The sequence below is a fragment of the Pholis gunnellus genome (assembly GCF_910591455.1).
Source record: "Pholis gunnellus genome assembly, chromosome: 12".
Taxonomy (NCBI): Eukaryota; Metazoa; Chordata; class Actinopteri; order Perciformes; family Pholidae; genus Pholis; species Pholis gunnellus.
Window position 1 is genome coordinate 22066058 of NC_136539.1, and position 26614 is coordinate 22092671.

Genomic DNA, 26614 nt, shown 5'->3' on the forward strand with positions numbered 1-26614 from the left:
TGTCCGACTTGTAACAGAGCGGATTAACTTGAACTGTCTACCCGTGGATAAACACGTGAGGCATAAGGACATCGTCTGAGCTTGATTTGCCTCTGATCAACCCTGAGCCTGGGAATCCAAGGCCTCCATCTGCAACCAAATCTGGCACAGCAGCTCCAACACTGAGGTGATCACCTACTGTCTCCATAACAACGCAGAGGGCCGACGTGGTAGACGGCCTGAGAGCCCGTCCTGTTGGTGTCTCCGATCACTATCTGGCTCACTGGCAGGTGGTCTTTATAGGAGAGGATTCCCGTGTCATTAGCCCTGTGGCACACACACAAAAAAAGAGAGAAATAAATAAATGGGAACACAGTGCCCTCGGGGTAGATGCCTTTATGGGAGGTCCAGATAAAGGCCTCCATTCTTCTGCATTAGTGCAGAACGCAGAGTAAACACATTAAAAAGGGAGCAATCTATCACAATGCAGACAACTGCCTCTGGAAATATGCAAACTGAGCTGAATGGAGAAGAGGCTTTGCAGTGGATTAACGCGCGGTAAACAAAGACATTCAGAGCATCCAACACAACAAAACCATAACGCAGCCTTTTTTATTTCCTTCAGCGCTTAAAAAGTCTTATTAGATTGACCGTGATTGTACATACGAGCAGCAATTAATCATTCTGGAGATTCAACTGTTGACGGGATTGTGAGTGAATCTATGTGAATGAACTGATAGATGAGCAGGAAAAACACTGCACAGCTTCCTGCTGCTCCGTCTCTGTGAGTGCTTTCAGTGATTTAGAAATATTCTCTCTGAATTGATTTTTTCAATGCTTAATAGATGAATTGATTAATTAATCATAAGTAGCTTTTCTATGGAGGATTGTACAGTAGTTCATGAATAAACCACACATTGATTAACATCACTGATATTAATTCTTTCTTCTTACTCATGTTTGTTGATTCACATTTGGAATCCTATATTTAGATCTCCTATGGAACACTTACATGCCAGTTTATTAGGAACACTAATGTGGTCGAATGAAACAGCGCTATAAATCAATAAATCCTCCCTTCATTAAGGATGTAACGTCATTTATTTTGTTGGTTTAGAGACGTGTCGGGTCATCTGTAGGATCACTGTGGAGGATGTAGTTTGTGGCAGTGGTGGAATGTAACTAAGTAGATCTACTGAAGTATTACACTTTAAGTACAAAGTCGAGGTAATTTAAGTGTATCCATGTTTTGCTATTTTCTTCTTCTAGTCAACTACAACTGGTAAATATTGTACTCTTTGTTTTACTCCGCTACATCACAGAGGTTAATATTTGTCTGACAGCTTTAGTTACCTCTCAGACGACAGTTTTTCATCCCTGAATATGATGATGTCATAGACCAGGGGTAGTCAAAGAATTTAGATAGTGGGCTAAAGGCTAAACAATAGTAAATGTGTGTCTTTCAAACAGTTATACTGCAAGAAAATCAGTGTTCTATACCCAAACACTCCATGTGTCCACTTATAAGATTGATTAATTAATAAATCCTGCAGCTACAATATACACATTGCTGCAGCAATATGGATCCAAAAACATCATAAAATAAATTGGGTTGAAACAATAATACAAAACACCTCTTTAAACTCAATATATTTAGCAAAAATAGGAAAGAAAACACTCCTCCTGGACTAGAAATGCCACATGTGTGTGTGTGTGTGTGTGTGTGTGTGTGCTCTGTATACCATGCGTCAGTGTCAGCGTCACAGTTGCAGAAGTAGTTCATGTCCACGCAGTTCTCCTCCAGGCTGCAGGAGCACTGCTGAACTCCGGGCAGGAAGCCTCCCCAGTAGCTCCGCTTCTCTCCCTCCCGGTCCAGCCACCAGGTGAGCGGACTGCCGTCTGTAACAAATCACCGGACAGTCAGTGACCACGGCAGCGGCCTGCATGTGGTCACTGCTGGAGCTCAAGTAGGTCACGGTCGCGGGTTATATTTGGCAGGATTGCATTGTTTCGCTTCACTGGCTTTATCTCAAAATGTAAAAAAAAAAAAAAGTCTAAACATGGAAGTGGCACTGGAAGAAAAAAAAAGAGATTAAAAAATGACATCAAACTAATTAAAAATGTATAGATAAGCATGCGACAGAAATCAGAGGCAGCCGTGCAGAGAGGCTTCCATAATATGAGACATTATTGTCACTCTTCTTCAGCCACGTCCTCCTCAGACACCGTTGCCTCAGACTCTTTCACCTGATTCATAAACTCTATTATACGTCTACCTGTCCAAACAAAATATGGAGCCAATGCTTCATGTGTTAAAGCTGCATTCTCTCTAGTGTCCACCAGGGGGCGACTCCTCTGGTTGTATAGAAGTCTATGAGAAAATGACTCTACTTCTCTCTTGATTTATTACCTCAGTAAACATTGTAAACATGAGTTTATGGTCTCAATCTCTAGTTTCACGTCTTCTTCTTGATTGACAGTCAGTGTATTCGTTTTGAAACTCAAACCCTTTCACAGTGTTTTTAGTTCATTGTAACGTTTTGGTCGCCTACAAATGTCTCAGATGACTCAGCGTTCGGTTGTGTTTAGCTCCGCCCTCTTGTGTCACTTCTGGTTCCAAAAAACCAAGATGGTGAAATCAATGCTTCGAAGCGGCAGTCCACAAACAAATGGCTTATGATGACGTCCAAGGGCCTGGGCCATTATCTCTGGTATATATATATATATATATAAGTAATTTCATATCTTGATTACGATATACATCACAATATTTCCTGTTTTCTGGTAATTCACAAAAAAATAGACTATGTGAAGGAACCACATGGTTTTGTGTATTCTTTTGTGAATCAAACATGTATTAGTATTAGTATTTTCTCATATAATCAAGAACATGAAGAAAATCTGTTTTAGTTTAGACAATATAATTGTGTATCACGATATCTCGATATGTGATTTCATCACGATGTCATTGCATCAAAAGACGACCAATGATCCTATTGACTCGTCACCCAGCCCGGCGTCGTCCACTTCTCTCTACAGTAGCTCCCCTCATCGGCCCTGCAGCCACCCGACCTCCTGCTCATTCACCCGCTCACCCGTTTCTCACGCTCCTCATCAGTCACTCGCTACTTAAACCAGTCTTTGTACTTCCTTTGTCGGTTCATCATCGCTGCCGTGTGGAGTTTTTGTTGCCTGTCACCTGTAAGCTATTCACACTAAATCATTGGACTGTCCCCTGTCTGCCTCGACCTTCATGCATTTGAGTTCCTCTGTTGCACACGTACTCCAGCCGTTACACATCATAATAAGAATGAAATACAGCGAATACAAGTGTGAATGAAGGGAATTAAGACAGTGTTTTTTGATAATTAGAACACTTTGGCCTTCAAGTTTTTTAAGCACACTTCATTTCCTCTATTTGTTTGCTTTGGAGCAATATTAAAGATATAATACATTCATAGTTTTATCAACTCGACTTAGCTGTTTTACATTTAAAAGCCTCACTAGAGACATGATGCTCAAAAGACTTTACATCCGTTGCATTGCTTGTCTGTATGTGACAGAGTTAATCGGTCTGGTCCCCGTTAAATAAACAAAGGTTTTTTTTGTAATCAAACCAAATTGGCTATTTTCCCCATTGTCTGAATGTATTAGTTTTGACTCCCTGGTGGCATTTTATGACACGTTGTCTGTGTGTCAGTGAGGCGAAGCCATACATTAAAGGCATAACCCGTCGCCTCCACTAAGAGGTTAAGTGGTCCAGCCTCCATCATCTGTCACACCGCGTGCGTTGGAGATGAGGCGGGTTGACGAGGAAAAGCCCATTAAGCTACATGTCACAATACATAATCAAGTGTCACATGCTACGATGCTTTTGTCCTACCCAGCATGCATTACAGCTGCATGAGTGTATATGTATGGATACACATGTCATATTCGACTGATTCACCCTCCGTGTGGAGATAACACTCCATGGAGGTCTTCTCCAAACGGGATCCGATGGGCTAAGGATGCGATATGCAAAGGTGAAACAGATAAAGACAGGAAGTAATGTGGGCTCGAACAACGCTGGCCAGCAAAGCCCACGTTTGCATTACAAAAAGGTTGAAAATAATAAATCAAAATAATACTCTTTATTGTCTTTAAACTGCCCGTCCCTGCGCTCGCTGCACCGTGTTCCCTCCTATTCTGCTGCTTGTTTTAAAACACGACTCCGACGCCGAACAGGTACACAAATAAGAAAATCAATATCTTCCTGAAGGGGGAGTGAGTGTCACTCTCTCCCCTCAAATTGGATGGATATTGTCAGGACTTGTTCACAGCAAGCAAAGCAAATGCATCTCACTCCCTCCTTTCCTGAGAATAATGGAAATACAAATTTTGACAACTGCTTTGAAGCAGGTATGAATCGATCTGTCTTTTTTCATCTCTGATACCAACACCTCGGCTCTCCGATACCAGAGTTCAACTAACGAGCTGCCTGCCTCACTGTGCGGACAGGGACTGGGATTATTATGTAACATTTAAGGCTCGAGTTGCTTGACTTTAATAGCTTGTTAAAAATGTTTTTTACAAATAAATACATAGATATAATTTCACTGACTAACAATAAATCCTGCAGGAATAAAATGTCCAGTGTATAATTGAATAGATCGGCCCCATCGTCCCCGATACCCGACCCAGCTGTTTGAGTCAGCATCGGCCTGATATCTGATATCGGTGTTGGTGCTTCCCCTGCATAAATCCCCCACAAGCAGCCACTAGTGTCTGTTTCACCCACAATATACAAAAGAGCTGCGAACAAAAGAGCAAATGTGGCGAAAGGAATACACAGATAAGCCACGGGTTGAAATGGTAAATTGAGATTCTGGTGGTGGCATTTAAACACAGAACAAGAGCTAGTTGCTGTACAAAAATTGGTATTGCATCAAATCAAACAGACAACTATGAGAGCATGTTTCTAAGCGCTACTGTACAAATGCTTTCTTTGATGAAAAAAAACTAAAATACAAGACACACGTCAACATCTGCATCAATCTGAGACCCTGTCTCTACCACAGATCTTTCTTTAACAAGACAAACTCGCCAATGTACGATTTGGCTTTCGGTTTATGAAACACATCACAACCAGACCAGTCAGGTGGATGAACTTAAAAACTAAAAAAATGAGAGTTACCTCTCAGCAAACTTAAAGGGAACATATCATTAAAAAAACTCAATGTTTCAGTGCTTGTGCACATCCATGTTGGTATCTGGAGTTACTAACCCACAAACTGAAATAAGACGACCTCGTCAGTTCTTTGTGTGCTGCCTAGATCAGAAAACACGTGATTCAACAAGCCATTATAGATTTGGCTCCCCTTCCTATATGTCACATGCAGGCTTCATTAGACCACCATACTTTTCTCGCAAGGCAATCGGGGCAGACTCTTAAAGAGACAGGCGCTGAAACGGAGCATTTCAGACAGATGGTGAATACAGGTGTAATCAGACTGATATGATGAGAGAAATAATGTGTTTTTGAAACATAAAAGCATGTAAACATGTGCAAGTAGAAACTCCAAATTCAAGGATTAACCTTTAAATGAGCATGAAATCTCCCCTTTAATTCAGCATGTGTATGGAAGAAGGAGAAACAGTGGAAATAAGACCACAGATGAACATCATTACGAGGACATTTAATTACTTTTAAGTTAATAATAAAGACTGACAGGAAAGATGTTCTACAGCTTAACTCTTGGCAAATGAATGCATCTATAAATACGGTTGACAGCTTCCGAACATCTGCTGTTGTCGTTGTTGTTGTTTTTCCCTGTAAGTTTGCGTAATAAGTGTATTTTTGTCCAATAATTAATTTGAATGTGATGTTAATGTATGTGTGATATTGTTTGATATTGTTTGTGTCTAACCGCTCAGCAAAGTGAGGAGCTAAAAGAGACATTTGACCTTCTATGCAACAAACAACAAAGGCAACCATCACAAAATTTCAGACTCTTTCTGAACGCGTTGTGGCAGCTCTGGAATAGAGCGCCGCGTCCTGTCTCTCTTTGATGTCTGGCGTGATAATGGACTTGTTTGTTTGCACACGCGTGGCACCCAGGGAACGGGGAATCTGGGACTTCATGAATGTTTCATGATTTAAGAGCAAATGTTTGGATGTTTAGGGGACACCGTCGGCGCCAGAGCAGTTCAAGATGAATGCACACAAAGAAGAGATTGGAGACCACCTCTCTGGTTATTGCAAACATGTTACGAGGAGAGTGGAGCAGAAGGCAGGCTGTGCAGGCGCAGCAGCTCCCGATGTGACAAAGCACAGGCAGACCGACTTACAATTCACAATGTTAACAGCAAACAGCCCTCTGATGCTGCAAAGCACAGAACAACTTGTCTCACTAAGGTCATGTTCAGATCAACTCGAGTCCGCCTAAAAGAACTAAACAGCACCCTTATTTATTGGAAAGGGGCGACGCAGTCGGGGTGCCAATGCAGAAGCCTCTGGCATAAAAACGTAGGGACGCAACATCGTCTGGCTGCAGTGGCCAATCGAATATTTACAAGCAATACGGCTGTCAAGACTGGCCAAAAATGTGTTTATTCCTTTGAAAATATTGCGTATGTTGAAACTATTTGAATATCTATTGTACATTCTATTCTACAATGTATTGCAAGCCCCGGCCCCGAAACATCTTTATGTATTTTCAAGATGTTTTTTAGACTAAAATGTGTTCAAGTAGCAAACTCTTTTAGGGAATGACTCACTGTTAGTGAGCGTGCGGTCCCGAGAGAGCGTGTGACTGAGTGTGAAGTTATCAGTATCGTTAAAGCTTCGCAGTGCAGTGTGTGCACAGCTTATTTTTTGCCTCCTTTTTTGCCTCCATTAATGATTTCTTTCAGACTAGTGGAAAGAAAACATCCAAAATACACATTTAGTTGTTTATGTAGTACCACTTTGTCTATTTACCGTAGGCCGTCGTATATCGTAGGCACAGCTACGGGAGCAACTTTGGGGTTAAGTGTCTTGCTCAAGGACACATCGACATGCAACCAGTGGTGCCGGAGCCAGAGCCAGGGTTTGAACCGCCAACCCTCTGATTGAAAGACGGCCCTGCTCTCCACTCACATGTACCATTAGATAATGCCTCATTTGCATATTTCAGAAAACTTGTAACACAACAAATATTTGTCTTTATGTGAGTGATGAAGTGGTGAATGTTCATGGTGATCTCTATGAGTTCATGTGTTGACCCTCTTCACCTGTAGAGTCTCTAAATGTCTGTAATGAACTAAACGTCTCTTTAAAGGACGTTTTCTCTAAATGATGAGTTTGTTCTCAGACTCTGATGATAAATCTCCACTTCAGCAGCTCTTACACAGCGGTTTATAATACTATGAGGATTTTTTTCAGTCGAAATAATTGTTTTTATTGGATTGTGTACTTGCTGTCAACGATATAAATTTGAATATATATATATATGAGTTGTTGAAAAGTTGTATTTTATTGTTGTTTACTGGTTCATTCCTCTCTGTATTCTGAAGGTTTGTTCATATATCATGCAGTCTGATTTATACAACATTGTATTCAGAAAAACATGGAAAATTGAATTTTGTTGAAATTGTTGACAGTATTCTCTGATTTATGGAGCGATAAAGCGACACATCCCAAATCCCCTCCATGAAAACCCTCGACTCTAATATGACTCTAATATGACAATAAAATGAAACAATAATGTTGAATCTGTTGTATCCAACGTTTAGATTTCTGCTCTGGAAATGTATGCAAATGATCACATATTTAATAAGAGAATGCCTCATTTGCATATCAAAACATAGAATTTCACAAAACTTGTAATACAAAAAATAGTTATCTTAGGCCCATGCAAGAACCCACAATCAAATATAACTTTTCAACAACTCAAATATATATATATATATTCAAATGTATATCATTGACAGCCCGAGCAAGTACACAATCCACTAAAAACTATTATTTCTACTGAAGGAATCCAGCCTCACAGTGCTGTAAACCGCTGTGGAGCGGTTCGGCGTCTGATAAGCCTTCAAGCGCATTGATCTGTTTCTCAAACTACATGTAGACTTCCTGGATCGCATTTCATGTCTCACCAGACGCTTCCACCAACGCAGGCCTTTGCTTTTCTTTTTTTTTAATGCAGGGCTGTTTTCTGTCTGAACACCCACTAAGCCGGCTGCATCTGCAGATTTAAATCTGTTTGTGATGAACACAAAAGTGTGCATCACAGCCAACATGTGGTCAAGGTTAGGGCCAACAACCTGGTGTCTTTGCTCGCTCTCAGCTGTTTGAAGTGAAATAAAAAAAACACTTGTTCAATTCCAGATCTAATCCTGTGTCCGTGTGTTAACCGTTAACATTCGCTTGGTACCAAAAAAGACCACGCAAGACCTGACGGGATTTAATGCAGCCACACACGATTCAATAGTTTATTGGCGTAAAACATTGATTTGATCTCAGCTCAGGAAAACGACACTGACCTTTTGTGTTAAAGAGACGGGACTTCTTGCAGTTGTAAACCACTTCCTGTTGGCACTGCTCCGACCCCGTCACGACGGCGCGGAGCTGCTCGGCCGCGGCGCCGTAGTCGAACCTCATGATGTGAGGTTGGTGAAGGGAGGAGCCCTGCACCGTGACCGGAGCCGTGCTGTTGTGCTCCAACACCGTCCACACTTTCTCCTCTGGAAGAGAAACAAAAAAAAAGGAGAAATGTGTGAGCCCGGAACCGCAAAAGAGGAGTTAACATGAACCACCGGTGTTAGTGGTGACATTTAAAACAAACAAACATTGAACGCGCTTGTTTCCGAGCCACACAGTATGAAACCTTCATCCTGAATATAAACCTCTCAGTTCCACAAGTAGAAGAAATCATTGCTAGCAATCTGCATTTGCTGCTTATACAGTATGAGACACTTGGAAGAAGGAGTCAAGAGTTTGTACAATAAAATCAGACGAGGAATCCATCCTATTACCGTCCCCGCTCGGTTTTCATTATCTGGATTCCATGTTTACTCTGCCTCAGAGAAAATCCCTCTCCACTTTGTGATTATTCACATCAGGTTGTTAGGTTTAGAGCTATTTACATTTCTTATGGATTCCTTAATTGAGGTCAAGTAGAGGCATATCTGCTGCTGAACGATTCAGCTTTGTGAAGGGGAAGAACTGAACACACAATAATGCCAGAACCAGACAGCGGGGGGATATGGCTCTCCCCCTGTAACGTCACCGGTACATTAACCTTGCAAAAAGGACAAAGTGTAGCCGAGGAAGCTGTGACAGCCCCGTGATGAACACTGTCTCCACAGTGTCAAAACGTATCTCAATGCATTTTGTCCTATATGTCATGAGACGATGTGTCCAGGCTCCCTGTCCGTCAAATGTCACGTCTCCGGTGATCGTTGAGGTGAAGCGGAGCACACAGTGTCCTCGCCATCGAAAGATCACACTGAATGCAGCAGCAGCTCTGATGGGGGCGACATAATGGAAGGTCCAGGTTTCCAAATTCATACCGGAGACATAAATCCGACAGGCCTGCCAAATTACACTACAGTAATTACATACTGAAAATAATTAAAGGTCAAATGGGACTGTAAACTGATTACCGTGACATTTAGTGTGGATATTTGTGTGTGTTTTGTCACGATTTTATTGACTCCTCGCTCTTAAAGTCCCTCTCCAGGCAATTTTTTTTTTTGCTGAACATGGTTTTCACCACGTAAAAAGTAGAACTTCTGGATCTGGCCTCGAGCTGCTCACGCTAGGTTGAGCATTGCGCATCAAGATGTTTCGGCGACCGGCTCGCAATCTGTGTCGATAGTTTTTCGGGCCTCTGGTCTAACTTCTCCATCAGAGGAGACATTGGAGAGATTCAGCCCTGCATGTTTGATTCAGACGAGGAGTTCTTTGTGTACCCGAATCAGCAACTAGCAGACATGCTAGCATATTGTAATTGTTTATGTCGTTACTGGCAGTGGCTGACACAATTCCAGTGGTTGTGAAACACACGATAATATGAAGGCCTGCTGTGGTTTGTTTCGGTCGATAGTGAAAGGAAGCTACAGGTTCTGGTTTACGTCCCAAAGCTGCACACTCTACCGTGTTCACCGTCAGATCCTTCACGATGCTAATGCTAACTTCAGTCTGCTCTGCGCTGCGGGGTTTCAGGTTTCTTTGATCTCGTTGACCGTGTGAATGTGTGTCTGCATTTGCGTACTAGACGGCACATTTGTGACGATTTCATCTAGCTCGCACGGTGTACGTTTGAATCTCACATTCTAAGAAAGCGCACATTAGAATTCTTCATTAGAAGCATGTGAAGACGTCTCTCTCTCTCATGACAAACTCTGCAGTAAGTATAGTCAAGGTCAGACAGTCTAAGGGACATAAAGAGGCCAAAGCGTCTCCTTGAGCAACACATAAATACCAGGACAGATTTCATAAGTCAAAAAAATAAATGGTGCATGTGGATATTCATGGTCCCCAGATGAAGCCACACAACAACAAGTCATTAAGCCTAAAACACTTCAAAAGAAAAAAGCACATCTTCAATCCTAGGGGGGCAGATTGCAGTGGAATTTATTGGGAAATATATTTCCATGTTGGGACACCTTCTACAGCCCCTCCCCCCCTCATTTAAAAATGTCAGTCTTACAGCAAATAAATCACATCATTTAATGGCAGACCGCCATGAAATGTACTGAGCAGATTAGCGCTCCCACCGGGAATAACCCTTTTGACTGTAATGACCCCGCGCTCTAATGAGAACCGCAGCCTCTAGAGGCCACTAGTTTAGACCAGCTTGTTAAACGGTGACGCTTCGATGACTTCAGTGAAACCTGAAAAGCATAAGGTATCATCGCACTGTAATCTATATCCTTTTCTCCTTCGGTTAAAGAGACTGACAGCACTTTAATGCTTCTGATGTGTATATTTACTGTGCGTTCTCTGGTGTCTTACAGAGCTCAATAGACATATGTAATAAATATAAAGTGTTGTTATTAGACGGCAAAATGGACCGCATGCTATGAATAATGACAGAGACATGACGAAAAAAATGCGTCTTGTGCAGATTTCCTCACTTACAATTTAATGGACCCAATGGACCCAATGGACCCCCCCCCCCCCCCCCCCCGCTCACAAGCTGAAACGCATACGTGCTACTATGGTTACCAAAAGATTTACATAAATATATATATAAATATATATACATGTGGCTTATATGGATTTATTACAGGCTCGCTTCCAGAACAGTTCACATCCAGCAGATGGATTTAATCGTTAAGCTTTCTCTTTTAAAATAAAAAAACATTGCAGTTAGTTTGGTTTACATGTTTAGCGACACGGGGAACGCACAACACAACGCAGCTGAACATTAAAAACAAAACAACACCGGTCGTGCATTCCTGCCGTGCATACTTTTGAGTTTCGCTTTGGGAGGAACGTAAACAACAGCAACAAACAAACCGCATCAGAGTTCACTTGGAAGCCGATCCAGACCCTTCGGTTCTTTGGTCCAAACACGAGCAGATCATGAGACAATGAGCTCCACCTCCCCTACGCAGGAGCAAGAGACTCTTTTTGTTGTTTTTTGGGGGGGTTTTTTGCCACTTTTCTAAGTAGCTGTGTGTCTCTTTGCAGCTGTTTTGTATCTCTTTGTAGTTGCTCTGATCTGTTTGTTGTCATTTTGCGTCTCTTTGTGGTTGTTTTGCCCCTTATTGTAGACGTTGTGATTCTTTTTGCAGCTTTTTTGTGTCTCTTTGCAGCCGTTTTACGTTTCTTTGTGGTCATTGTTGAATTTCTTTCTGGTTTGTACGCGTCTCTTTGACTGATCACTGTTCAGTAATCCATCCACGGGTCTGCAACAGGGTTTGACTGACACCTTTTACAGAACACCAGCCCAAATGGGGTTAGTTTTAACCGAACCAAAGAAACGTACTCCCCCGTAGATATGTTCTCTAGACTCTCAGGGACCAGCATGAGTGGCCGTAATGATTTCTTTCTGGATCGTAAACCGTCAGTTTGCCGTGGCGGTGTGGATCGATTGCAGTGCAATCTCTAAGTGAGTGGACTCTTTACCCCGAGCTTTCAGCCAGTTCTCAGAGGAACTCAAAAAAGGGTAAAGGTGACAACAAGTGAATTACAATGATCTTACCTGTCATGTTGCAGTATACCTGCGTGGGCCCCAGGGGACCACTCCCATCTGGATCAATGGAGTAGAAGCCAGAGGAGCTGCCAATCAGCTTGTAGGCCTCACAAGACGGCTCATAGATGGCTGGAAGAAGCAGAAAGGCGACAGTTATTCTTCCAAGAATCAGCCCACTCTCCAACAGCTTTCTCCTGGTGAGTCATCTGACGACAACATCTATCTTTATTTACCAACTGCTAATAAGTTATTGTTTTCATGCTTACTGATTATGGCATAGCAACAACTCCGATATGGCTACAGGTTGCAAAGCCGGTCGCAATATGTAGATCTAGAATTTCTACTTTTTTGGGGGGGAAACCACGTCTGTGGACAGATTTTGTCACCGCGATCACGTATCAACCGTGCGAGATGCTAACTGTTTGTAACTTCATAACACCCGAACTATATCTCTTACAAGTTTGGAGCTTACAACGGAGCAGAAAAAGACACCGTTTAATCCATTCCTTAGACTTTTGGCCTGTTTGGTTTTAGAATAGTTCAGTAAGACGCACTACCCTCCACACTTCACATGCAAAGTAGAATTCTCACTAAAACGTCTCTGAATAATCTGAAAATACTCAAGTTATAGATTATATGTTGTTTTTTGGGTTGATTTCTTTTTTACTGTTGAGTTGAAGACCTATTTGAAATCCAGCAGACGTTCTTATCTGTCATGTTCCCTCTTGACATGCAAAGACAAACCGGGTTTGTCTGCATACAAACAGGAAATCAGGATTCTGGGGCAGGGGAAGTTCACACAGAGTTGCCAACAGCCGTCTCCACAGCAAATATCAAGGCGCTGCTGCAGAGCGTCAGAAAAATACGACAGCCGTGAGAAGAAATTCCTGCACGTAGAGTCAATTTGAAGTCAGCCATAAGCAATTTTAAGGAAATGGCAAAAAATAAATAAATAAAAAATCATTCTCAGAAATTTGAAAGTGAGAATAACGGCGATGTTTGTAAGGTCATGTCAGGTTGAAGTGAGACCAGGTTCTGCTTCGCCTCTCAGTGGCACAAATCGAAGAGCGCAATGAGCAAGACAGGTAAAGATGTGTGTGCTGAATCAAATGACACAGCTCAGTAGACCTAGGATGTACGGGGGGGGGGGGGGGGGGGGCAGAGGGTGTAATAGCGGGTTTGAGACGAAGGCGAATAAAACGAAAGTGCAAAGAAGTGCTTACAGTTGTGACAGGTCGCTCCCGAGTATCCTGTTCCTGAACAGTCGCAGGAGAACGAGCTCCACGTCTGAGAGCAGCGGCCGCCGTGTTCACACAGGTTAGGAAGGCACCTGAAGAAGAAAGAGGATTTAAACAACCCGTTTAATACCAGGAGGTTATTTTCACTGCTTATGTGATTCATAAAAACGTTTTTTTTTTGTCAGCGAATATTATAAAAATAAACAATATACATGCTTGTTCTGTCTAATCAGCAGTGTTTGAGAAAGTATTCAGACCTTTTACTGAAAATAATATATATCATATTACGGTATTATAATTATTGATACATTAATATGTGAGTTCCACCTCCTAATTAAGACCTGGACGCCCCCCAAAAGAGGTAAAAAAATACCCCATTTATACATCCTTCTTACCTGTAATCATAACGATTACAATAGATTTCCCATATTCATGCTTGGAAGAATCTTATATAATTTCAGACACCCCTAGAATGGACCGTACCATTTGTTGACCTTGCGTCTTGTAGCGAGCTGATATCTAGAGAGCGTTGTACACTTTACTTTCTTCTGTGGACACTGTAATGGGTTTGATTCGTCTACAGACTGCGGACATGACATTAAACCAGCGAGATACTGCAGGATTGTAAGAATTCAGTTCACTGAAGCCGTCTGAGGTGAATTATTAGTTGGATAGTTTAAATGCGTACGAGTTTCTGGTTCAGTAGGGAGAGAAATAGGACTCCTTCATCACTGGTAGCATACTTTTTGAAGGCAAAGTGTTCTATTTTATGCTTTTCATGCATAAACTGGTGCCTTTACCTGGCCAGATTGCACCATATTGCACCATTTAATAAAAAAAGATACAGATTTATATATTCAATCTGTAAAGGACCCAATGTTGTCAAATAAAGGTGGAGTATGGAGTATTAAGTAGCATAAAATGGGAGTAAAGTAAAAGTACCTCAACATTGTAAAGTACATTTACATCAACTAACCAACAGTTGAACATGAAATGAATTACAATACAAAACAAAGGTAAAGTACCACATTTAAAAAGCTGAAACCAGAGAATTGATCATCCAAACAGCTTCTTATATTTAAGACTTCCTGTCCGTAGACTAATCAAATTAGTGAGCTCCAGTTTACTGCAGATACATTTTTACCTTCAAAGTTTGCCAATTTTCCAGAATTCTTTAGACGTTCACAACAAATCTAGATATTAGGAGCAGCACAACAATTAGACAAAACAAAAGATCATACAAACCCCTCAGGAATGTGTATCAGGCACCAATAAAGCTACTTCCTTTGTTGGTGTTTGCAAACCTGATCTTTTATTTATCAGTTAAGAAAGACCTCTTCTCACTGTTCCCTTTATTCTTTTGTTTGCAATTATGAGCACAAGCTTTGGAACTCACCCGAAAGACTAATTTGCTGTTTATTCATGTTTCATTAAAAATCCCAAAGGACTGTGAAATGATGGCGTCTCATACCGTGCCCTTGTTTGAATTTGAGGAAGCTGACGGATCGCAGCGTTTCTCTAAAAATAAAAGCCTTACTGTCACCTTCAGACTAGAATGCCTGTTAATGGGATTTTACCACAATGAGTGCTTCGCGGAAATTTCAAACCGCACTCTTCTGATTAATAGTCCCTTCCTCGAGCCTCCTTCAGTTTCACATAATTGCCAGCCTTTCGAGCGTGCATCTATAATTTCATACACTTTCATCTCTCACCTATTAACTGCAGCGGAGCGGGGCCCGCCGCCACGCGGCTAAGGTTGCAGCCGTTGGTTTAATTACCATCGTGCTATTTTCTGTTGTGTTCTGCGCCCTTACAGGTCGTGGAATTACAGTAGCCAGCACACCTAAGTGCACACTGGCCATAAATTGAGTCGCAATGTTTAATTACGCACAAAGGAAAAAGAGATTAACTGCGATAAAAGTTAATTTTCTCATACTCTGGGGTCGTTGAGTCGGCCTTCGGAGAGTGAAAGGAAAGACAACATCGGTGCGATTAACATTCACAAAGCTGAGGAACAGCAGCCTCACGTGTCACATCCTCACACAGCAGATTACAGCACAGGAAGCAGAAGACATCGAATGCACGCCGAAAAAAAGAAAAGTGTGGATAATGTCACCCAAACACACATTTCATTTTAGCTCTGCAGTTTCTTTGTTGCTGCTGTATAAACATCTACTGCATAATGCATGGCTTGTTTCACTTTTAGGATGCATCACAAACTTCCTGTGCCTTTCTGTGTCTTTTCACTGGTTTATTTCACTCTCGTTTTTCTCTCGACCTAATTTCAGCTTTTAAGCGTTAGCTAAATCAACCGTCTCTGATTTGTGTCAGTGTTGATGGGTAAACGCACAATTACAGGTTAATCTGAAATCAAACATAATCAAAAACATATTTTTTTACTGCTTCATAGCTCTGATTATTATGTTATTGGTTTTATTGAACTATCTAATTTGACCTTAGTTTGTCTCGCTTTAGTCGGGCCTCACTGTTGAGTTTTCTGTCATATTGCCTTTCTTTGTCTGTCAAAGCATTCGGTGAACTCTGTTTTTATTTAAAGGTGCTGTAATAGTTATTATGAAATTTGCTATTGTTATTATTATTTGTTGCCCTCTTTAGAAATCACCAAAATACAGGTTCAAACCGTGATCAGTGTAGTGTTTGTAAAAGTTCACCAAGAGCTAATGATAATATAAATCCAAATTGCCACACCCCTTTCCTTTCACAGTCAATATCAATAGATAACATATTTGGAAAAAAACACTTAAATGCGATGTACTATATAATTTATCCTCTTCTCCACGCTTCAGTTGCATTCTCTCTAATGTCCACCAGGGGGCGACTCCTCTGGTTGTATAGAAGTCTATGAGAAAATGACTCTACTTCTCTCTTGATTTATTACCTCAGTAAACATTGTAAACATGAGTTTATGGTATCAATCTCTAGTTTCAAGTCTTCTTCAATGCAGCATGATGTTCATTTAGTAAATGATGGTCGATTTAGAGTCACACAGACCATAAAGCAGGGGATGCTTTAGGGCGGGGCTACACAGTGATTGACAGGTCTCTACCAGAGACGTATACGCCGTCTCTACGTCACTCCTCCATATTCCAAATATGGTAACTTCCGCTCAATGGTTGAAAAAAAAGCCAAGATGGCGACAAAATGGCCGTCCACAAACCAACAGGTGACTTCACAATAACTACGTCCACTTCTTATATACAGTCTATGAGACAGCAAGTGCTCGATGTGTGCATTGAATCCATTTATTCCCCGATATTTATTTCTGATCTCCACGCTACCCCCCCCCCCCCCCCCCCCCACCCGCTCCACTGGCTCATCAGCTGTCTTGCCCGACTCGCTTCGCCAAAGGGCATTTTCGAAGCGGCCCCCCCGCCTCTGTGTGATCGGGCCCTTAGATGGAACCGCTAAAGATTTATGTCTCAGCCCGGGAGAAGAAAAACGTCTCATTGTTCTGTCATTTCCTGCAGTGCATCCCTTCGCCTGCTGATTCAACAGACTGGCAGCCCTGTTGTGTTTGCATATCTTCTGACAGCGAACAATCTGGACTAGAAAGCAGGTACTTCGACAAAGAAGAGACTCACCTCGGGGCAAACACAAGGAAAAAACTGCAGTTTGCGTGTTTGTCTCGTTTCGTATATGCGTTTCAAGGCACACGCAGACATTTGTGGAGCTTGTAGGTCTGCCAATCCCATTCATAAGGCCACACAGCTGTGCAGGGTAATGAGGGATAGGGATAGGGAGGGATGCCACACAGGACAGCAGGGAGCAGCTTGTTAGCATAGTCCTCTGCCAGAAAAGGTGTTGCAAAGTTTCTGTTGCGGTTTAATTGGATGATCTTGTCAGCGTGTTTGTATTTCTAGGACAAGATGTCAGTGACTTTCAGTCAGCTCTGCAGGCAACACACTTCTATCTACAAATTAACAATGTGGGCATGAATAAGACTCTGCTGCCAACTTGGATACGGTTTTACAGATTTTTTTATGTTTTGACAGCATTTTCGACTGTTGAAAGTTTTCTGTTAAGATCTCTGTGAGGAACTTCTGTACTCACGAAAATGAAAGTGTAAATGAGAAGTCCAAATGACTTTACCTGTCTCTGATGTTGCACGTGTCGAACTGAAGCTCGTTGTATTTTCCCAGCGATCCTTGCTGAACACGATTGAGATTCGTCGGCTGGCCGTTGATGAAGATGAGCCGCACACATCCCTGGAAGTCCGGAGTCAGGTTCTGACAGTCCGCTGTGGGACATCCTGGAGGTGAAGTGACACATGATGCAGCTTGTTACTGCACAAGCACTATGAACCGTTCGTGCTCCGGTCAATTTGGGGCTATTTTGTTTTTCTTTCAGGCTTTTGGAAGGAAAACATCCAAAATACACGTTTATCAGTATATTTTAATACGTTGTCTTTTTGCATCTGTAGATTTCTAGATAATGACGTATTAGCATATTTAAACATGAAAATTCAGAAAACTTGTAATGCAAAAAAAGAATCGTCTTAATGTGAGTGATGAAGTGGTGAAGCTTCATGGTGATCTCTATGAGTTCATGTGTTGACTCTTCACCTGTAGAGTCTCTAAATGTCTGTAATGAACTAAACGTCTCTTTAAAGGACGTTTTCTCTGAATGAGTTTGTTCTCAGACTCTGATGATAAATCTCCACTTCAGCAGCTCTTACACACACCAAACTTTACACGTTCACTCCTCTCTGTGTGCTGAAGGTTAACAGAGAGGGGTGTGTTCACACAGCACTCACAGCCTGATTTATACAACATTTTATTCATAGAAAACATAGCGAAAATGCTTTTTTTCTATTGCTGTTGACAGTATTTTTATATTTATGGAGTGATACAAAGAGATATCTAAAATTCCCTCTATAAAATCCTTTGACTCTAATATGTCAACAACATGAAACAAGAATTTTAATTCTGGCTTCATCCAATGCTCAGATTGCTGGACTTGAAATGTATGCAAATAAGCATCTATTTAATAAGATAATGCCTCATTTGCATCTTCAGAAAACCCGCGGTACAAAAAACGATTGTCTTATTGTAAGTAATCCACTGAGGAAGATTCATGCCGATGTCTACAGTAAACATGTTTTACCCTGTTCTCCTGGGAAGTCTCCTCACTATTGCAAACCCACTGCGAGAATCCACAAACCTCCAAAGTTGAAGTTGCCTCTGGATTCCAGTTGCTCCCACAGTTCGATGGAGGAGGACGGCTCACCATCCACAGTCAGCGTGATCTGTTGATTGCTCGTGTTGAGACTCACAGAGTGCCACAGACCGTCGTTGACTCGGTGACCTAGAGAACAACATTTCACATTAAGCCTCCGCGAAACGGGCGGTTCAACCGTCTGCGGCACAGAAAGTGATACTGTGTTCATTTCCCTGTAGACCTGGAGGCCGGGAGGAATGTTCTCCCACTGCGTTCCGGTTCATCTGAGTGTGATATAGTCCTAGTTGTATAGCGCTGTGAGAGCTGCAGCCAGTACCTGTGCTATCAGGGCAACAACGGGGCCACAGAAGAACTTGTTATTCAGTTTGGGATTAGCTCAAGATCCACTTTTAATGTTGTAATAGCTGCCATCAAATCTCCACATTTCCTCACAACACAGTTTCCGCTGTGGTTTGCAACTTCACTGACACAAGAGACAGTCGCCGGAGCTTCAAGCCTCCTCCATCACTCGGAGCCTCAAAACAAGCACCTCTCCCTCCCCCGCTCTGTCACTTGTCAACAACGTTCCTACTGCATATTTTATCATCGTCGGATGAAAGTTAAATTGTTAATGGAAAGACTACCATCAGCAATTTTTGTGTTAATTAAATGCGCTAACTTCCGAGTGGAAGATTTCCCCTGCTTCAAAACGTTTTGACGATTTGCTGAAAGGGAAAACTTCGGCATTTTTTTGACCTGGACCATGTTTTCTCACATTTTTGTGTCTAAGTGACAAATGGGGGACAGCACGGTGGAAACGTGAGCGAGAGAGAGGAGAGCTGCTGTTGTCAGAGTTTGTTGTGTTGGAGTACAGAAAGCGTAGCTTAGTGTCATCCATAGATTTTCAACGTTGTGGCTGAATATTCGGCTCATTTTCATAACGTGGACGCAACGCAAGATTTTTCCCGAAAGAGACTTCACCACGCAAACTCGGGGATCAAGCGAAAGTTAAAGAAAAGGGTATAATTTATCTGTAGGGTTCTTCCCATAATGTTCTCAGACACCTATAATAACAATCTGAGCCTGTCAGTGGCAGAAACAAGCACATAGTGGACGTACATTGACAGTGAGGTGTTGCAGCCGGTTTATTGGCAGCTGTCTGCAGCGTTCTCCTTCAACACTGGACCAAAACATTTTGTCCTCGTTAGTCACTTAGACACAAGAACATGGGAAACATGTTTGAAAAATACCTAAGTTACCCTTTAACACAACATTTCCATACCTGGAGGTAAAAATGCATCAAGCTGAAAAACTGTTTGAACCCATTCAGTCTTTAACATTATCTGATAAAACCCAAAAGAGACGGGTAATTGGCCAACTCATCTTGAAATCCTGTCAAATTGACAACGACAGCTCATCTCACGGAGCAGCAGCTTCCGAGAGGAGGGAACGCACACAATGGCAGCCGTGATTGTGAATGGAAATTACTGAGCCATGCCTCCGTCGCTGATGTGTTAGTGACGGACTAAATTAGCATCCCGATCGAGCTGCGCTGTGATTTTGGGAGGAATCAGAGGGGACGTGACGGTCACGCAGAGTGCACACTGGGAGTTATTTTCGGTTGGTCTGAAATCAGATCCGGGGCCGGGCTCTTGGGAAAAATTGATGAATTTCGCTAACTATCCAATGATGCCTGTCGCTGCCAGAAAAAGCCCTTTTTCCCAGAGGACTGTGAGTGCCATCGGCGTTGCTTTTCTCCACACCACTGACTGTTTCATGGTATAAGCAGCGCCGCCGTGAGGGACTGCTGGCGAGTGTCAGTGGGAGTTCCTCTCCCCCAGCCCATACTGTATATATATTTATATGTAAATATCTCATGATCTCTTTGCTGTCCTGCTGCTGGCCAAGCTCCAAGTGTCAAAAGTACTATCTAGGACACATAGCTGGTGTTTTTTTTAAATCGCATCAGTAACCTGTTGCTGAAGAAGAATAAAATATTTGCCTATTCTGTCTGAGACGACAGCTCTGAGCCCCGCCGCCGCCGCCTCCTCCAGGAAATACACGGTTTCATGTGACAGCTTCATGTCATTACTGGGAGAAAAAAAAAAGCTGCAGTGGCCTCAAGTCCTTCGACAACCGCATCTGGCAGTAGATGCAGAGTGTGGTGAAGGAAACAGGGGCTCAATTGTGGATGTTGTCGCCCGTGATAGACACGTGTGTGTCTCCTGGTGTGACTGTGTGACAAACAGAATTAAGACGGTGCTGTCGGTGCACATCTTTTCTGGGCTGAACGGAGGAAGACGCAGATCGATTTTGTTTTTCCACATCGACGCTCTTGTGCACTTATCTCCAGTAGCCTACGGCACTTTATCAAAACAGGACCAACTGCATTTCTCCTCAAGCTTTTTTCTGATGTCTACTTTTTAAACTGGAAAAAAAAGGTGATGTTTCATAAAACAAGCGGGGGTTTAAATTTAGAAAAATTAAAATTATTCGCAGTCATTTTTTGCGATCCCTGCAGCTCAGTTTAATGATCGCACTGAGACATCTCTGCTGCACGGTATTTGACATTGCTGTGACGTGTGTGATGCTGTTGCACTCTGAGAGGAGAGTGGTGACAAAAGGTGAGACCTGCTATGATATTGATACAAACTTGATGATATTGATACAAACTTGCCTTTCTTTTTAATTAATATCCTTTTTAATCAATTTCCCTCTTTTTCTCGGTGTGAACAGAGTTCAACGCGCATTTTTGCAGGTGTAAAAAAAAAAAAGATAGTGCTGCACATTACAGAAGCTCCGAGTGGCAGCGACAGGTACCTCTCTTTAACTTCAAACATCCACAGCCCTGCACAGCACGCTGTTTACTGACCCAGCTGATCTGTACGCACCGCAGGAACAATACAGATTTACCAGCAGTGCGTCCAGTTTTCTCTGCCTGGATCTCGCTGCTTGGTTATGATTCAGCACATCTATCATGAAGAAGATTTCCAGCTGCTCCAAAGTAGCATGCACGCTACTTTGGGACCCTAATGAAATTAAGCAACGTTACCCCCCGTGTCTGTGGTTAATGCAGCACATTCACTCAGGATAAATCTGCGTTTTAATCACATTTACTGGCTACATCCGAGGGCTTATCTCCCTCAGCACGCTTAAAATGTTACAGACCTCTGTGCTGAGTCGCTGGTTGAGCTCCCTAAATTTGTAACCGAGATGCTATCAGAGCTTTTGCTCGATAATAATTTCAGCGTGCCTCCAAAAAAATCCCCCCGAGGTGGAAGAGAAACAAACAAGGAATCCTCGTGAAAATAAGTGGATTGATAAATAGATAAATTACTGAGAAGTCAATTCCTGCATGTCAAACTAATAACAGACTCTTCACTGTGCTAAATTAATTAGCAGTGAAACGTTTCCTTACACGTAGCTATTACAAATAAGAGGCGGACGCCAGGTCACACTGCTGCTCAGAGGCTGTTCCTCCCCCGTGCAGATTGGTAATTAAATACAGCTTGAGGTAAATTATATGAAAGGAAATATTGTCTCTTGGCTGAGGTTGTCTATCTATATTTCCCTGCAGCCCACCATCTGCCGAAAGTCTGGCTTCCCCCAAACAATCACGGTTATCTGTGTTATATTTGCTAAGCAATCCCGTACAGAGGATTGAACGATTTCTTTTCCCTCCAAGTAATTCCAAGAAAATAAACTTTTTTTTTTTTTAAATTTAGTTTATTGAGGACAAAGGTGTTAAAAAGTAAGTCGGATGAAATTACTTGCGCAAGCCAAACATATTCGGTCTCCACATTGTGGATTAGTGCGGCGGCACTGTCTTTCTTCATACTCTCATTCCTCAGTTTGTGCTCCATTCCTTTCCTCAACTGCTCTCCTCATGAGGAGAGAGGAGTCGAGGCAACAGGCAGAGGCATCCTCAGCTCGGTGTCGTCATTTTTATTAAAGCAACGTCACCGAGAACAATGAACAGCTTTTTACACGTCAGAGGTGCAAAAAGACATCCGCTCTTCAAGATGGAGCTATGAGATCGATCAGGTTTCACGGGCAGGAGGACAGAGGAGATAGGAGATAGGAGACCAGGAGACCAGGAGGCCGAAAATAGAGAGGTGAGAAGAGCTTTCTGTCTCAGTGGAGTGACGCACACAAACAAGCAGCCAGGTGAAGGAATCAAAGTCGGTGGTTCACTTAAAGGGACCCTGTGGAATTTTCCGGTAAACAAACAAAAGGCATGTTTTACCCACTAAAACCTATAGCGTGTATCCTGCAGCTCTAAGAAACATATTGAGTGTATTTCATTCATCATAGAACATTTCCAAATTATATTTGAAATCCAGCATTGTTAACATCCGTGTTTACTAGCTTACAGTCTTCTGCTTTCCTATCTCTGCTGGCTCTTTGCAGCAGATCAAAGCAACCGGTTTCGTAGTGAGAAACCATCGGCAGGACTCTGTATCGCATCACCCTTGTGACATGCGACACAAAGAGAACGGGGGAGTCACTTATAGAAACGGCTCCGAAATGAAAATTGAAAACTGTGACCCCTGACTGCCACCGGGGGGGTTTTGCACACAGATTTTAAGCACATTAGAGAGACATTTTGTGTGATATTGTCATCATTAGCATTTGAATACTTGAATTATGGCCAAAAATGTGTTTTGTGAAGTCACAGTGACCTTTGACCACATTTGAATCAGTTCATCCTTGAGTCCAAGTGGACTTTTGAGACAAATGTGATGAAAATCTCCACCAGGACAATCTGATAGCATCATGTCGACAGCCTGCGGTCCTCACCAAATTCAAAGCATATATTTTAACGTGTGCTTTCCTGTGAACTCACCAGAAGAGACTTCTGATTTGGCTCGTCCCGAGCCGTGGAGGGTCAGCTGCAGCCGGCTGTTGTTGATCTGCAGCTCCAGCCTGTGGGGCTCCGGGTTCAGCTGCACGGAGAGCAGCAGCCCGTCCGGGTTCCACGTCCTGAACTGTAAGCGGACGGAGAAGCCCCCCGTGGCAGACGCCGCTGACGGAAGTGACAGGAAGCTCCTGCTGGAGCTCAGGAAGGTGCAGGCCACCAGCTGGGGCGGCGAGCACGAGAAGGTCACGTTGCCCTGGAGGACGAGAAAAACCACAAGGACACAGTTTCACACGGATCTTCTGCTGCTTTGCTGGAGCAAGTTAGTCTCACGGGAGGTTCGTTGTGACATGTCTGGAAATAAATGTCACGTTGATAGAAAAAAACAAAAGGGAACAGATGGTTTAAATAAAGAATCATGAGCGAAACCCCACCCAAACTAATTAAATGTAACCTTCAAGCTATTCAATTATCTGTCATCAATTGTCAATTTATCATCCGCAGCAATTTGTACTTCCTCGAATATAAATGCATAATAATGATCCAAAAGGGCTGCCACATGTTGTGGTGTACGTTAAAACATTATGATTAAAGGAATAGTTTGACAATGAAGAGAAATATGCTTATTTGTTTTTTCTTGCCGAGAGATAAGAAGAGAAGGTCAACACCACCCTCATCTCTGTCCATTATGTATCATCCAGCCTAACAGCACCTCTGAAGCTCTCTGGCATGTTCTATCTCACACTAAATATAACCTTTAGTGAGCTTCAGAGGTGCTAATAGGGCTGCTTTTTACATTTATACACACACAAGGCAACCTGTAGGGTCTGAATGAGACGTGGCAAGCTTTCAAGTCCAACGGACGCAGCCTTAAGGGCGAGAAAGGCTTCTAAGGCGGGAGGGAGTGGAGGCTGATGGGCCAAACAAACAGGACTTTCACCCAGGAGGCCGCTGTTCTAGTCCCGTGTGAAAGCAAAAGTTCATATTTGAATACGTTGGGTCGCATATTATGTTATTTACGTAGCTTACATTACATTACACACACTTACACTGACATTTTATTATTATTATTATTTAACATAGGGATATACACAAACATAAAGCAAGGAGTAAAGGCAAATACATGACTAAACATAGGAAGACTGAGACATTAACCAGCTTCATAGAATAAGAGTAAAAAAGAGGCTGTGTTCATCAAGTGAGCAAATGCATGGATGTGTGAGTGCGCGTGCATCAAAGGGAGCTAAGCCATGGATTTGTCTCCAAAGGCCATTAATGGAGTAAAGAAATCTTTCCCATTACAAATGATATTTTTCCGTCCTGCCCAGCAGAGAGGAGGATATCCGTTCATATGCTGCAAACCCGGGCAAGCAGATTACGTTGTGATCTTTTTATAATAGTGGTAAGAACCAAGTGGCTTTGTCGTCTGAACCTAACTACAACCGTTTAACGTTAATAACACACGAGGCTGTCCCAGAGGCTTCTGCCCAAGCAACATATTTTTAGTAGGTATGAGATCCCCCCCCCCCCCCCCCCCGTTTCCAGTCCTTATGCTAAGCTAGGATAGCTTGGATGTTTGCCGTCCAGATATGGAAGTGGATATGAAATAGTATCGATCTTCAAACTCTTAGCAACAAAAGTATTTCTCAAGATGTTGAACTGTTCGCATGGAGCCAATCAAAGCATTGACAAAATCATTTTAAACAATTGTACTCGTTGTTTGGCAAATTAAAGATACACTTTCACGTCTCGCGTGTGGTTCTGAGGTTGTCTAAACTCTGGATACAAGCTGAATCCGTGGCATTTATTTGCTCCAAACCAATATGGTCGAACCTCCAAGACAAAAAAAAAAAAAAAAGATTACATTTCAGTGTAATTGTGAGCAGAGCAAAGGTTGTGTTAGGTACGTTCAAACACAGAGTGCCGGTGTCTGCTAAGGTCAGAGTCTCATTAGTCCCGTTGCCTGCAGGGCAGCACACAGCAATCACAGCTCTTTGACTCTCAATGTGATTCTCTCCCATCAACCTCAGGGAGATAGTCCCATTGAAATTCCATTACAGCCGCCATCATGACAGCCTCGATGCTTCTGTTGTCAGCGAAGGCCTTTTAACGCAGCAATCAGACTTTAAAGGCAGAGGGTGTCTCGGATGAGATGTGGCGTGTGGATCTTTGGCCGACCTCTCTGATTTGTGTAGTGGTGGTGGTGGTGGTGGTGGTGGGGGGGGGGGGGGGGGGGATTCAAACGAATCCATTCGCACATTTGGATTTAATGACACAGTAGTTAGGATCACAATGGATGTCATGATTGTTTTTACCGTTATTCTCTCCTTCCAGTTTCTGACCAGAATGCCTGAAGAGAAAAATGTGACTCGGCAAGGAGGAATAGTCCGTCCGCCATTTTAGTCCAGACAGAAATATCTTAAGGACTATTGGACCGCCATGACACCTTTTACAGACATTCATGGTCCCCAGAGGATGTATTCTAATGACTATTCCTCTCGCACCACCATGAGGTTAACATTTTAACAATTAGGGATGTAACGATACCAGAAACTTCTGGTAATACCAATGTAAAAAATATATATAAATCCCATGTACTTTAACATACACTCCTTTATTAATGTTTGCATACTGTTTTTTTGCAAATGTATTAATAATCCCTAATAATCCGCCTCAAATGTCTGCTAACGGTTAACTAGCTCTCCTCCTGTCGATTTCAACACAGATTTGTTGTTGTTTGTTTCGAGCCCTGCCGGTACAAACAGTACCTGCAGAACTGTAGATACTGGGTCACGTGTTTCTTCAATTTTGGCATCAAGTTGGTACCGGAGTATTGGTTCTTGTGACATCTATTGGTTGCATTGCCATTGATATTTGGTACATGCATTCATCCCCATGAATTGGATGAATTGTAATAGCTTCAGTAATCATGCTTTAACTTTAGTACCTTCATATATATACATATATATATATATACATACACACACAAACACAAACAAACACACACAGGAACATACATACATTTAGACCTCTGCACTTAACCCATGCTAAGCGTTTAGAAGCAGTGGGCTGCTGTCTCGGAGAGAAACTTGAGGTTCAGATTTCCGCTCAAGGACATGCAGGAGACAAGGAACAAACCGCCAACCTTGAGGTTAAAAAGGCGACCCACTCTACCCACTGCATAGATTAGC

General features: G+C 42.4%; 1 protein-coding gene across 1 annotated transcript in view; it reads right to left on the reverse strand.

Moving 5' to 3' along the window:
• Positions 1–26614, reverse strand: part of cntnap5a (contactin associated protein family member 5a) — a gene marked incomplete at both ends in the record, with an annotated part of 83699 nt that overhangs the window by 19083 nt on the left and 38002 nt on the right. Inside the window, 8 exons of the mRNA XM_079169614.1 lie at positions 179–306; positions 1722–1878; positions 8488–8688; positions 12159–12278; positions 13373–13479; positions 17498–17657; positions 18569–18712; positions 23412–23679. Of these exons, the coding sequence (XP_079025740.1) occupies positions 179–306; positions 1722–1878; positions 8488–8688; positions 12159–12278; positions 13373–13479; positions 17498–17657; positions 18569–18712; positions 23412–23679 (1285 nt within the window). The remainder of the gene's footprint in view (positions 1–178; positions 307–1721; positions 1879–8487; positions 8689–12158; positions 12279–13372; positions 13480–17497; positions 17658–18568; positions 18713–23411; positions 23680–26614) is intronic.